We start from the raw sequence: 13,762 nt of genomic DNA, 5'->3' as shown, positions 1-13,762 counted from the left end.
AACACACACTGGGCTATGTGTTCACACATACAAACACACACTCAAGACTGCCATGTGTTCTCCCACGTCTGTGCCACTGCTGGTGGCAGTCCTAAACAAGATGCCTTGGGAATCTGGGAGGAAACTGCTCAGTGGATTATGGTCTCAGCAATAATAAAGATTATAAGGTAATGAGACTGATTTGTAAGTGAGGTCTGGGAAAAACAGCATTCTTATTATACTCAGAGCTTCTATTTGTAATACATTTCATGTTCATGAATTTATCAACCTTCACACCATATTTAACTTTTGATATTTAAAATGCTGTTATCTGGGACTTCTCTGGGCGTCCAGGCTTTATGACTCCATGCTTCCACTGGAAAGGCCATTAGTTCAATCCCTGGTTGCGGAACTAAGATTCCATATGCCTCTTGGCCCCAAAATCAAAACACAAAATATAAGCAATATTGTAACAAATTCAATAAAGACTACAAATGGCCCACATTAAAAAAAAAAACTTTAAAAAAATAAAATGTTTTCTGAAAAGGATAAGCTATGTCTGCTACTGCTTGAAAAGGACACAAGGATGACTCCTAGCAAAACAAATTGAACTTAATAAAAATACGATAGGAGTAAATACCATAAAAGAGACTTGTTTAGGTACACCTACAGTGGGCTGGAGGAACCACAAGCTGGAATCAAGATTGCCGGGAGAAATATCAATAACCTCAGATATGCAGATGACACCACCCTTATGGCAGAAAGTGAAGAACTAAAGAGCCTCTTGATGAAAGTGAAAGAGGAGAGTGAAAAAGTTGACTTAAAGTTCAACATTCAGAAAACTAAGATCATGGCATCTGGTCCCATCACTTCATGGGAAATAAATGGGGAAACAGTAGAAACAGTGGCTGACTTTATTTTTCTGGGCTCCAAAATCACTGCAGATGGTGATTGCAGCCATGAAATTAGAAGACGCTTACTCCTTGGAAGGAAAGTTATGACTAACTAGACAGCATATTAAAAAGCAGAGACATTAATTTGTCAACAAAGGTCTGTCTAGTCAAGGCTATGGTTTTTCCAGTGCTCATGTATGGATGTGAAAGTTGGACTATAAAGAAAGCTGAGCGCCAAAGAATTGATGCTTTTTAACTGTGGTGTTGGAGAAGACTCTTGAGAGTCCCTTGGACTGCAAGGAGAGCCAACCAGTCCATCCTAAAGGAAATCAGTCCTGGGTGTTCATTGGAAGGACTGACATTGAAGCTGAAACTCCAATACTCTGGCCACCTGATGCGAAGAGCTGACTCATTTGAAAAGACCCTGATGCAGGAGGAGAAGGGGATGACAGAGGATGGGATGGTTGGATGGCATCACTAACACAATAGACATGGGTTTGGGTGGACTCTGGGAGTTGGTGATGGACAGGGAGACCTGGCATGCTGCGGTTCATGGGGTCACAAAGAGTCAGACATGACTGAGCGACTGAACTGAACAGTTTAAAAGTACTCCGTCCACACAGTTAGAATACTTGAACAGTACAGAAAGACACAAAAATGACAAATAAAAGCCTGGTGCTTCCCTGGAAGTCCAGCAGTTAGGACTCCAAGCTTCTACTGCAGGGGTGGGAGTTCAATCCCTGGTTGGGGAACTAAGATCCAGTGTCCAGCATGGAGAGGCACAGATCAAAAAAAGGAGGGAAAAAAAAAAAAAAAAAGGCCTCCCTTATCACCCTCATGCCAAATCTCTACCATTTTTCTTAAGGACAATCATTACCAACAGTTTTCTGGAAAACCTCTCAAATGATCACATTTATCTATGTGTGTTTTAATCTCCTTTTGAAAATTTTAAGGAACCAAATTGTTTATATTGCCCTGTATCTTATATTTTTCACTTAATTACCTATCTTGACACTCTTCCCATTATAACCCATACAGATCTATTTCATTCTTTTTTAATGGTTAACCATAGCATTGTCATTGCTGTTTAGCTGCTAAGTTGTGTCCAACTCCTTGCAACCCCATGGACTGTAGCCCACCAGGCTCCTCTGTCCATGGGGATTCTCCAGGTAAGAATACTGGAGTGGGTTGCCTTTTCTTCATCCTGGGGATCTTCCCAATCCAGGGACCAAACCTGAGTCTCCTGCGTTGCAGGCAGATTCTTTACCACTGAGCTATGAGGGAAGCCCCACTTCATAGTAAAGGTGTACCATATTTATTTAAACATTTCCCTGTGATGAACATTCAGTTTAGGTTTCAAATGTTTGCTCCAAAAAAGAAGAAAAAAGAAGCTCCAATTAAGCGACTATGAAAGTGAAGTTGCTCAGTCATGTCTGACTCTTGGTGACCCCATGGACTACAGCTTACCAGGCTCCTCTGTCCATGGGATTCTCCAGGCACGAGTACTGGAGTGGGTTGCCATTTCCTTCTGCAGGGGATCTTCCCATCCCAGGGATTGAAGCCGGGTCTCCCACATTGTAGGCAGACGTTTTACCGTTGGAGCCACCAGAGAAGTGCTATCAAACCAAAAATCAATAGTTTTAGGAGCTCCTAACTTCTCTCTCTTCATCCCTTTCTTTTGTGACTCTTCAGCTTACTCCTCCAGATTTCTAATTTGCTTTTCAGTTCTGTCAATTTGTCCATTCTTTCACTTCAATGAGTAAATTTTACATTTCTAGTGTCCAGTATGTTTTTATTAACAGAATTCTCTCCTGTATCTTTCTGAAAAACATGTAGATCCAATGTTTTTTTTTCCTTCAGAGACTATAGTTTCTCTGCCTGTTGAAGATGCTAAGTAAGTCTCTAAAGACTGGCTTTTCCCAACTGCTGTGTGATCTGTACAGTCTACATCTATCTCCACTGGAGAACTTCTGTATCCCCACAGGAGCGCTTACCAGGCCTGCCCGCAGCAGCTTTGGCAGACAGGACACACTGCCAGAAGGCATGTGAGGCCGTGTCTCTTCTGGGTCAGGGCACGCAGTGGCCATCTCAGGTCCAGCCCCAGTGCCCACGGTACCACCACAGTGAGAAAGCAACACGGCTGTCCCCTCAGCTTCACATCTCAGTGAGGACAAGTGGTCGTATCCGATGAACTCCCCCCATGCCCTCAGCTCCTTCCAGTCCTTGAAGCTGCCTTAAGCCGTCCACCCTTAACTTCGCAGCCATCTTCTGCATTTTCTGGACAATGGTTTCAGCGAGGCTGTTCTCTATAGAACTACCCCTGCCTACTAACTACTCCTCAGTTGTTGTTGTTGTTCAGTTGCTAAGTCGTGTCCAACTCTTTGCACTCCCAGGACTGCAGCATACCATGCTCCTCTGTCCTTCACTATCTCCCAGAGTTTGCTCAAATTCATATCCATTGAGTCGGTGATGTTACCCAACCATCTCAACCTCTGTCGCCCACTTCTGCCCTCAATCTTTCCCAGCCTCAGGGTCTTTTCCAATGAGTCAGCTTTTCCCATCAGGTGGCTAAACTACTGGAGCTTCAGCTACTTCTCTACTTCTCAGAGATCCCTCAAAAATGCTGGGCCATTGATAGTATTCTTCATTGTTAACCCAGACTGTTATTATTAATGCTGCAGCTTTTTTCATTTATATTTTTGTTATTTCATTGGGTTCCAATGAGGACACCTTTCAAGTCACCTCCCAGAGTAAAATCCTGCTGATGTCCTTTTCACTTGTTTGATTCTCAATACAAAGAGCAGCACCTTGTACAGTTTTGTTCTCCTTTCTGCAGGGAAGAGCTTCCATGAACACAGTGAAGAACTGCTCCAGAAGAGGGCATATGGTAAAGAGAAACCGAACGGCACAATACAAGTCTTAGGATGTGGAGAAAGGGAACCCTCTTGCACCGCTGGTGAAAAAGTAAATTGGTACAGCTGCTATGGAGAACAGCATGGAGGTTTCTTAGAAAACTAAAAATAGAGCTACCATATGATTCAGCAATACCTCTCCTAGACATATACCCTGAGAAAATCACAATTCAAAAAGGCACAAGTACCCCAATGTCCACTGCAGCACTGTTTACGACAGCCAGGACATGGAAGCAACCTAAATGTCCACCAATAGAGGAATGGATAAAGAAGATGTGGTACCTATACAATGGAATATTGCTCACCCATAAAAAGGAATGGAATTGAGTCATTTGTAGTGATATGGATGAACCTAGAATTTGTCATACCAAGTGAAGTCAGAAAGGGAAAAACAAGTATCATATATTAATGCATATGTATGGAATCTGGAATAAGGGTACTGACAAATCTATCTGCAGGGCAGGAACAGAGACACAGACATAAAGAATGAACTTGTAGACATAGCGGGGGAAAGGGAGGGTGGGACAACTTAAGAGAGCAGCAGTGACATATGTATACTACCATGTGTAAAACAGATAGCTAGTGGGAAAGTGCTAAACAGTAAAAGCTCAGCTCAGTGTTCTGTGATGACCAAGAGGAATGTGATGGGGGGTGGGGTGGGAGATCCAAGACGGAGGGGATATAGCTGATCCACTGTGTTGTACAGCAGAAACCAACACAAAATCATAAAGCAATTATATTCCAATTAAAAGAAATATATATACAAGTCTTGAATTCTCTTTATTTCCTCTCTCTCACTTCATGTTGACAGCCCTGGTTAGGTGGTATGATAATATTAGAAATTAATACAAATGGAATATAAACTTTTTTGACAGAAGAATATTTTTGAAAGTTTTTCTCCATCTGACTTAGAGATGCATCACTAATTTCCTTTTTTCCAAACTAAAAGCCTAAAACCTAAAGTCTTCTGTAAGAATTTATGTCCACCAAATTTTGAAAATGACTAAGAGCCAAAGGAGAAGGCAATGGCACCCCACTCCAGTACTCTTGCCTGGAAAATCCCATTGATGGAGGACCCTGGTAGGCTGCAGTCCATGGGGTCGCTGAGAGTCGGACACGACTGAGCGATTTCACTTTAACTTTTCACTTTCATGCATTGGAGAAGGAAATGGCAACCCACTCCAGTGTTCTTGCCTGGAGAATCCCGGGTACGGGGGAGCCTGGTGGGCTGCCGTCTATGGGGTCACACAGAGTCAGAGATGACTGAAGCGACTTAGCAGCAGCAGCAGCAGTAGCAGCAAGAGCCAAAAAATATATCAGGATCACAATAAAAATCTTCAATAACCAGGAGGGCTGAGCTGGCATCCACGAGGGGAATATTGGGTAGGGCAGAACCCACCTACCCACACATTCAGCAGGAGGAGGAGGGGGTCTTATCCCAGGACTGAACCAGCTCCTGGGGAGAAATCTCAGTGACTTCACAGCTCAGACCAGATCTTTGCAAAGCTAAGAGACCAGCCATTAACAAGCACATCATTCAGTCATGGCCCCCTTTCTCTGGTGAGAGATGAAGAAAAGGAATAAAGAGGTCCAGATAAATATGTGGAATATTTATACTCTTATTTAAGTAGGAGGAGCCTTGAGATATAAGATAATTTAAGATGTTGCTTCTCTTTCATTTTAATGTTATTTTGAGAATTAATTCCAGATACAGTCATATATGGACGTGAGAGTTGAACCATAAAAAAGGCTGAGCACCAAAGACAATGCTCTTGAACTGTGGTGCTGGAAAAGACTCTTAAGAATCTCTTGGACAGCAAGGAGATCAAACTAGTCAATCCTAGAGGAAATCAACCCTGAATACTCATTGGGAGGACTGATGCTGAAGCTGAAGCTCCAATACTTTGGCCACCTGATGAGAAGAGCTGATTCACTGGAAAAGACCCTGATGCTGGGAAAGATTGAGGGCAGGAGGAGAAGGGGACGACAGAGGATGAGATGGCTGGACGGCATCACCAACTCAAAGGACGTGTGTTTGAACAAACTCCGGGAGTTACTGAAGGACAGAGAAGCCCGAAGTCTGCAGTCCATGGGGTTGCAAAGAGTTGGACATGACTTAGCAACTGAACAACAAACAATATTTGTGGAGATATGTGGGTCTGATAGTTCTGTGCTGGACACGCTAACACACACAAGAACACTGAGGTGCATCCACAGCTCAGGAGGGAAGCCCTGTCCACAGTGCTCCTGATGTGGAGAAGACAGCATCTGTGTCGCCCAAGGCACCCCTCTCACCCAGTCTGACCTGAATGCCTCAGACTCTGGAGATGACTCCCTGAATATCAGCAGCATGGCCTCTGATGACAGGGAAGTAAAGTCAGGAACTGAGCTGTAAGCACGCTTCAACTCTGGAGTGCTTTCCCTTCAACTCTGGAAAAATCAACACTTGGCTTAAAAGGAAGTTTTTCTTTTCTTAACCCTTAATTCTACTGAATCGTCCCTAGAGGGCAATTTGGGAGAAAATGTCTGCCTCTTTCCATTCCCTTCATAACTTCTTTAACAGGGTCATGTTCTCATTTGGCTGATAGGCTTAAAAGGCATAAACTCGGGGTCCACCCTCTCACTTTGTTATAACACAGGAGATTTGGCTCACGACCACTTCTGACCGCAGTTCACTTAGGACAAATAATTCCCGAGCTCATCTGCTGCTCCCACTGCTAACTTCCAGTGGAAAAGAACTCAACAATAACACAGAATTGGGCAAAAACAATTGAGATGGTAAAAACAAAGCAGTTCCATCAGGACAAAACTAACAATGCTTCTACAATATACTAATTCTAAAATGTCAGCAACTGATGGATTCAACCAAGTCAAGCTAACATGGATGAGTTAACAAGGTACCCTTCCCCGAATGTGAGTGTGAGAATAGGAGCCTTGAGGCACTGCCAAGCACAGCAGGCAGCTGACTTCAGAAGGACACTGGGTACTGTGGAAGGGTTCCTCGCTAAATGCTAGTAAAATGCTAGTTTTTGTTTACGAGCATCAGACTTCAGAAACCTTACTTACTCACTGAATTGCTGTTGTCATTCAGTTGCTAAGTCATGTCCAACTCTTTGGGACCCCAGACTGCAGCATGCCAGGATCCTCCATCCTTCATGGAGGATCACTTCTCCTCCTATCTTCTGGAGTTTGCTCAAACTCATGCCCATTGATTCACTGATGTTATCCAACCACCTCATCCTCTGTTGCCTCCTTCTCCTGCCCTCAATCTTTCCCAGCATCAAGTTTCTCAGATCACTAAAAAAGTCTGTATTAAATGGCCCTTAGTTGTACTTATAAACAATAATGTATGTCATTGCCTATAATTTGCTCATTAAAGAAACCAAGGGGACATCCCTGGTAGTCCAGTGGCTATGACTCCACACTCCCAATGCAGGGGTGCAGGTTCCATCCCTGATTGGGGAATTAAAGCCAGAACTAAGAGTTCATGTGTTGCAACTAAGACCCACTGCAGCCAAATAAATAATTTTTTTTTTTTTAAAGGAAAGAAACCAAGGGAGGACCTGGATATGGTCCTATCCCATCAGGGACCTCTGTGAGCCATGAAGGGGCCATGGGCCACCTGGCAGAAACAATATCATGTAAGACATGTTCCTGCCCTTTGGTTCCTGTCTTCAGTCCATCTCTCTTTCCAGACCTGCATATCCTTGCTCAAATGTGATTTTAATCCTAAGAACTGGCATAAAGCTGAGGTGTGACTCTGGACAGGCCAACACTCTCATTTGTAGAGCTGCAGGAGATACAGCCCCCACCTTGAGGGAGATGGAGGGCCCAGCAGGGAGCAAGCTCAGTGAACGGCAGCTCTTCTTACTTTCAAAATCTGATTATGAGACAACTTCAGTGGTTGAATGGATACTGCATGATCTACAATAATTACAGTCTCAACAGGGAGAAACAGACTTAGAAATATAAGAAAATGATACGACACTCTTTTCCCCTAAGATCCATGTAAATGCTCCTGAAAGCACTCAATGCAAAAATCAAAACTCTGACAACAATAAACTTACTATGAAAATACTTTTCACATTTCATCTAAAACAGACAAGAGTAACAACTCTCTGGGCCTCACACCTGCTGAGCAAATGTGGTTCCTGTGCTGGACTGAGCCTTGCCCCTCCCTGCCCCACACCCTCTAACCGCATGAATGTGACCGTGGCTAGAGAAAGGGTCTTTGCAGAGGTCACTGACTACCTAACTCTGACGACAGGTGTTCTCATAAGAGACAGAAGAGACGACAAGACACACAGGGAAGACCACGTGAAGGGGCAGAGACAGACTGAAGAGGTGTGTCCCACAAAGGCGCCCTGGAGCCACAGACACAAGGGGCGACAGGAAGGCTTCTCCCCAGGGTATTTGGGGAGCACAGCTCTGCCAACACTGACTTCAGACTCTGGGCCCAAAACTGGGAGAAAATAAACTTCTGTTGCTTTTGGAGATTTGCTACAGTCTTTAGGAAGCACTGTGTTCTGTGGCTGCCGATCATCACTGACCTCTCACTGGAGGCCCTAGGGCAGGCAGCAGCCACACGAACTCATGTCTCCTTCAGGTAACAAGCCCGAGTTCCAGCTTTGTGAACAGTAATGATTCAGAACCAAACACTGCAAACACTCCCATGTACTAAACTTCTTGGAGAAGGAACCTCAAGAAGTAGGCTCCTGCAGGCTCCACTGACGCAGTGGAGTGTGTCCCCTTCAGGTTCCATGTAAAAGTGTCTGCAAGTGTGTACTCCTTTAAGGATGTGCAGAGCCAATCAGAAGGACAGAAGGACACTGCAGAGAGGAAAGCAGATGTGCACAAATGGCCAGACCAGGGAGGAGAGTGGGGCCAAAGCATTGGCCCCCTCAAGCCTAAGCTTTACTTGGACAGGCGTAAGCTTTGTGAGCGAGCAGTCTTCCCACATAGACTGTAAGAGTTAAGACAGAGGAATGCAGGGAGCATACATATCTTTCTAAACGTCCTCACATAAAGCTTCACACAAGCCATGATCAACGACCATGCTATGACCTCACATTTCATAAACGGACACAAGCTGGTGCATCCCAAGGTCTGAATGCACTGTCGATGTCAAATACTAGTTCCCACTCACCATTCTGAGGTCAGAACCCATATACACATCTAGACAAATAACAGTGCTTTTGCCTTTCATCTCCAATTCTCCACATGCAGTTGTTAGGACATTGGCAAAACAAAATGCCATCTAGAAAATAAAATGTTACCTAGAAAATGAATTCCATAAGACATAGAGACAGAGGAACCAGATGGCACAATATTCTCTGACTTAATAAAAGATTACGCATCTGTGTTCAAAAGTACCACCCACTCCAGAGTTTCACAGAGCGTGCTCTTCACTTTGCCACTGGAGAAACTAGATGAACATTTGCAAATCCACTTAACATTAGATAGAAATTCTCAAATGCTCATTTAAGACTGCGGAAAGCTCAACAAAATCTCCCTGATCTTTTCAGGCTGTCTCTTCATAAGACGGATTTTAATGTTGGTCCCAGGTCACTGCCTGCCTCAAAAATGAATCTCTAGAGTACAAACATTACCTGGATTTCATTTTCTTTGTTCTGTCTTCACAAACTATACTCGGGACAGCAGTTTCAGAAGCAGTACTCCAGTGATGAGAAGGAATAAACCTAGTTTCCTGACCTTGTGACCAATCACTGCTAATATTTATGCAGAACAGCTCCTCAAACATTGTATCCACATCTTGGTTTTTAAATGTAACATCAAGGAAATTTCCTTGGGACTTTCCAGAGGGCCCAGTGGGTAGACTCTGTGCTTTCACTGCTGAGGGCCTGGGTTCAGTCCCTGGTCAGGGAACTAAGGTCCTGCAAGCCACTCAGAACAGCTGTAAAAAAAAATTTCCTCAACTTTCTTTCCCAGTTACACATTATGAAGAATTCACCAATTCAACAAACACACATCTTCTGAGAATCTATTTGTACTGGAAACTAGTTGTAGAGAATTTAGTAATAAACTAAACAAATACCCTGGCCCTATGCTACTTACATGGGGGGGGGGGGGGCGCGGGGCGGGGCGAAGAGGGATAAAATACGCAGCATGTTCCATACTGGTAAGCACTCAGGAGGAAAGCTGAGTTGAGGGTAAGGCTGTTGGTGCCAACTTTGGCTTTGTTTTCTCTTTTTCTGTAACCCATCCATCTGGAAAGTCATCTTCAAACGTTACTGCTTGTCGCTTCAGAATAATGACATATTGTTGATACATATGCTAAAATCTTCTTCCATGGACATTTCTTAATTCAGTGACTGTCGATTTTTACCAGCCTAGTCTTCCAGGTGTTGTCACTTGCTGTTCTTCAAATTAAAATACCTTTTGCAAAAATAAACTTCTCTTTTTCTGAACAACTGGGGGCGGGGGAAGGGGTTTCACGGGAAGAAAGAGTAATATTTACTCAGCACCTACTATGCAGCTGGGGAGAGTGGCACTATGCACGGATCACGGCAGTTCATCTACCCACGACCCCACGAGGTAGGGAGTATCATTTCCATTTTACAGAAAAAACAGACTCTCCAGTAACTTGTCTACAGTCACACAGTAAGTGGCACAGCGGAAATGTGAACTTCGCTGCTCATGTATTTTGGTCTTACCTTCAAAATTCTCCACTATTGGAACTGTTTTTCTAAGCTCTTCTTTTTTCCTGACCGCTCAATCTTTGTGTTCTTTGGATGGTTATTCCATTTTGTTTTACAAAGCTGATATGAGTTTTCTACACTGCCTAAAAGCAGCCTCTTTTCCTTTCTCTATCACCTTCAAATAAAACTGGACTATGTTCAACTGAATTGAATCAAACTCTATGGGACTGTATTAAGCACGCATTTTTTAACTGAAATGACCACCGAATCCCATGATCATCACACCTTTTTTCTACATCATCATCCTTTTTACTGAACCGTTTCCCTTGTGACAGAACCAGGCATCCAACTCTCAAGTGGATGGAACACCAGGGTGACCACCGGGATTCTTGTGACATGTTTACATGCTAACAAAACGGGATACAATCCGACGGATGATCCCGTGTGTACACCGTTCCGGGTGATCCCGAATTTCTCTAGCGGCTTCCAGGTGGGCGGACCGCCCCCCTCCACCGATGATGACCCCGACCTGCAGCCGATAGATGGGAGGCGCCGCAGAAAACGCAGCGCGAGAGCTGCTGGACTTTCCAGCCAGACCCGCCGGCGCAGCCCCTCCGTCTGCCGCGGTCCGGGCCCCGCCCGGTCGCGCGCGCCGGGGGTCCCTGAGCGGACGAGCGCGCCCCCCGCCCGCGCGCGCCGGCCCCCGCCCTCACCACAGCCTCCTCTTGAGCGGCAGCAGGCTGCCGCGGTTGGACGGCGTGACGCCGATGGCCATCTGCAGCACCGTCAGGTACTTCTGGTACTTCATCTTGTCCCCGCTCCGCTCGCGGCCAGGGCCCCGCCGCCGCCGCCGCCGCAGACACAGCCCCTCCAGGCGCCGCATAAGTCAGCCCTGGGCCATCCGCCGCCGCCGCGCCCGCCGCCCGCGCCCCCTGATGCCGCCGCCGCCGCCGCCGCCGCCGCCGTGCGTCCGGCCGTGCGTGCCGCCCCGCGCCCGCGTGCGTGCGTGCCCGCCGCTCCCGCCGCCGCCGTGCGTGGCCCGCGCCCCACCGCCCCCGCGCCGCGCACCGGCCCGCGGCGTCCGCGCGCCTCCGGGCGGCCAGCTGGCAGGGCTGCGGTACCTAGCGGCGGGCGAACCCAGCGCCCGCCCCACCCGCACTGCCTCCCGCTTCCCGCACCGCCCCACCCCTTGCTCTCTCCCCGCACTGCCCTTGCGGCCTCGCCCCCTCCCCGCAGTGCCCCGCTCCCTCCCCGCACCGCACCGCCCCCTTTCTGCGGCCTCGTCCCCCTCAGCTCTTAGCGGGAGCTCACTCCCCACCGCCTCCCTCAGAAGCCCAATCACAACCATCCAGAGAGGAAAAGGACTATTCTGCATTTATAATCTCCCTCAGTAGCTGTCGCCGTGACTTGGGCTCCACCTTGCAGTGTGTGGACGCTCGCTGTGTAAATTGCACGCGTGTCCGTGTGCTGTACGTATGGGTGGTGCGTGTGCACACAAGCCGGCCTCGCCGGCCGTGGACAGAACCCTGAAGTACGAAGCTATCTTCATCGCACGTGAGGAAAACTAGCATTGTTCCACGAGACATTCCTAACTCTTCACTGGTGGTTAGAAATGTGTAGGGAAATGAGAAAAATAGCAAAACTAATCACTGCTTATACTGTAAACCATCACACACACGAAGACTTGAACTGTTTTCTTTCTGTGCAGGAAAAGCTTAACAGGAGTGGCTTGAACGGGGCTTGTCTTCTCGTGGACGTGTCGTTTTGTGCACAGAGAGCATCTTTTCTGTGTCTTGGCAGAACGTCCTGTTTGTATCACTTTCAACACGTTATCCTCTGGGCGTTCCCTGTCACAGTGCCTTGAATGCCTCGTCTGTCCTCTGGGACGTACAATCCTTTTTTCCAAGCCTCTTTCCTCTTTTCATTCGTGCATTCCTCTGGGGGCAAATCTGGCGTCTGTGGAAAGGTGTCGAGCTCAGCATTCCCACAGTTGCCTTTTTTAAAATATAACTCCTGTTACATTCCGTGCATATTTCATGTGATTTCCACCTTTATCATTTTTCTGTTTCTTTGCTGCACTTCCATCTTTGTCGCCCAATTCTATCTTTCATTTACCTATTTTTGTTTTTTGCTTGTGGGGCGGGTAGGGGCGGATGGTGGGTGGAGGTTGGGTGTTCTTTTAACAAGGCTGTGTGGGTTTATCACTAGGAGAAAAGGAGGCAACACAATGACACACTTTGCTGACAGTGTCTGAGCTTAAAAATGCTCAAAATTTGTACCTGGATGAACCTAGAGAGTGTCATTCAGAGTGAAGTATGCAAGAAAGAAAAATATCATGTATTAACGCTCGTGTGGAATCTAGGAAAATGGTACAGGTGAACCTACATGCAGGGCAGGAATAGAGATGCAGATGTAGAGAAAAATGTATGGATACCAAGGGGAGGAGGGTGGGTTGAATTAGGAGACTGGGATTGATATATACACACTGTGCTTATTGCTTAATCTGTTTGACTATTTGCCACCGCGTGGACTGTAGTCTGCCAGTCTCCTCTGTTCATGGGATTTCCCAGGCAAGAATACTGGAGTGGGTTGCCATGCCCTCCTCCAGGGGATCTTCCCAACCCAGGGATTGAACCCAGGTCTCCTGCATTGCAGGCAGATTCTTCACCCTGTGAGCCAGGAGGGAAGCCCAGAAGAAAGGCTTACTACTATGTATAAAACAGGTAACTAATGAGAACATATTGTACAGCACAGGGAACTCTACTTAATACACTGTGGTGACCTGAAAGGGAAGAAAGTCCAAAAAAGTGAAAATGTACTTGTGTGGCTGTACAATAGAAACTATCATAATATTGTAAAGTAAATTCAGTAAAAGTTAATTAAAAAAAAAATGTTCAGAGACCAAATACTGACAGCTCTGAAGAATTGCTTCAGTTGCTCTCTGGCCATGATGTACCTGTTGTGTAGTGATTTCTGGACTAAAAAGCTGGAGTCAGCTTGGTACTAGATGAGCTGGTACTAGACACATTTACTCACAGTATGCTGTGATAACTGAAATTTGAACCATATCATTGATCCGCTGGTATTATTGAATTAAACTATGGTAGCTGACTTCAGGCATATCTGAACCCTCAAAGCAAGGACTGCCGGAAGCAGTCTGTGTATGTCTGTCTGTGTATATGAAGAGCACAGAAAACAAGTTCACCCACCGGGCAGAATGATCAAATGTCATCCCACTGTCTCTGCAATGTATCCCTCATGTACCTCTGCTTAAATGCTTCATTTCCAAAATAATTAGCACATAGGAAAATTAGAACAA

The 13,762-nt window shown here is 46.0% G+C and overlaps 1 protein-coding gene across 5 annotated transcripts in view; it reads right to left on the bottom strand.

Annotated features, from left to right (window-relative positions):
- The window catches only part of TJP1 (tight junction protein 1), a 260,114-nt gene extending 248,773 nt beyond the window's left edge, over positions 1–11,341 (bottom strand). For all 5 annotated transcript variants that reach the window (XM_025271181.3, XM_025271182.3, XM_025271183.3 and 2 more), the window contains exon 1: positions 11,157–11,341. In XM_025271181.3, coding sequence (XP_025126966.1) covers positions 11,157–11,326 — 170 coding nt within the window. In that variant the 5' untranslated portion in view covers positions 11,327–11,341. The remainder of the gene's footprint in view (positions 1–11,156) is intronic.
- Between the last annotated feature and the right edge of the window lie 2,421 nt (positions 11,342–13,762).

Source organism: Bubalus bubalis, chromosome 20 (genome assembly GCF_019923935.1).
Source record: "Bubalus bubalis isolate 160015118507 breed Murrah chromosome 20, NDDB_SH_1, whole genome shotgun sequence".
Taxonomy (NCBI): domain Eukaryota; kingdom Metazoa; phylum Chordata; class Mammalia; order Artiodactyla; family Bovidae; genus Bubalus; species Bubalus bubalis.
This window is presented reverse-complemented; position numbering and strand designations above follow the sequence as displayed.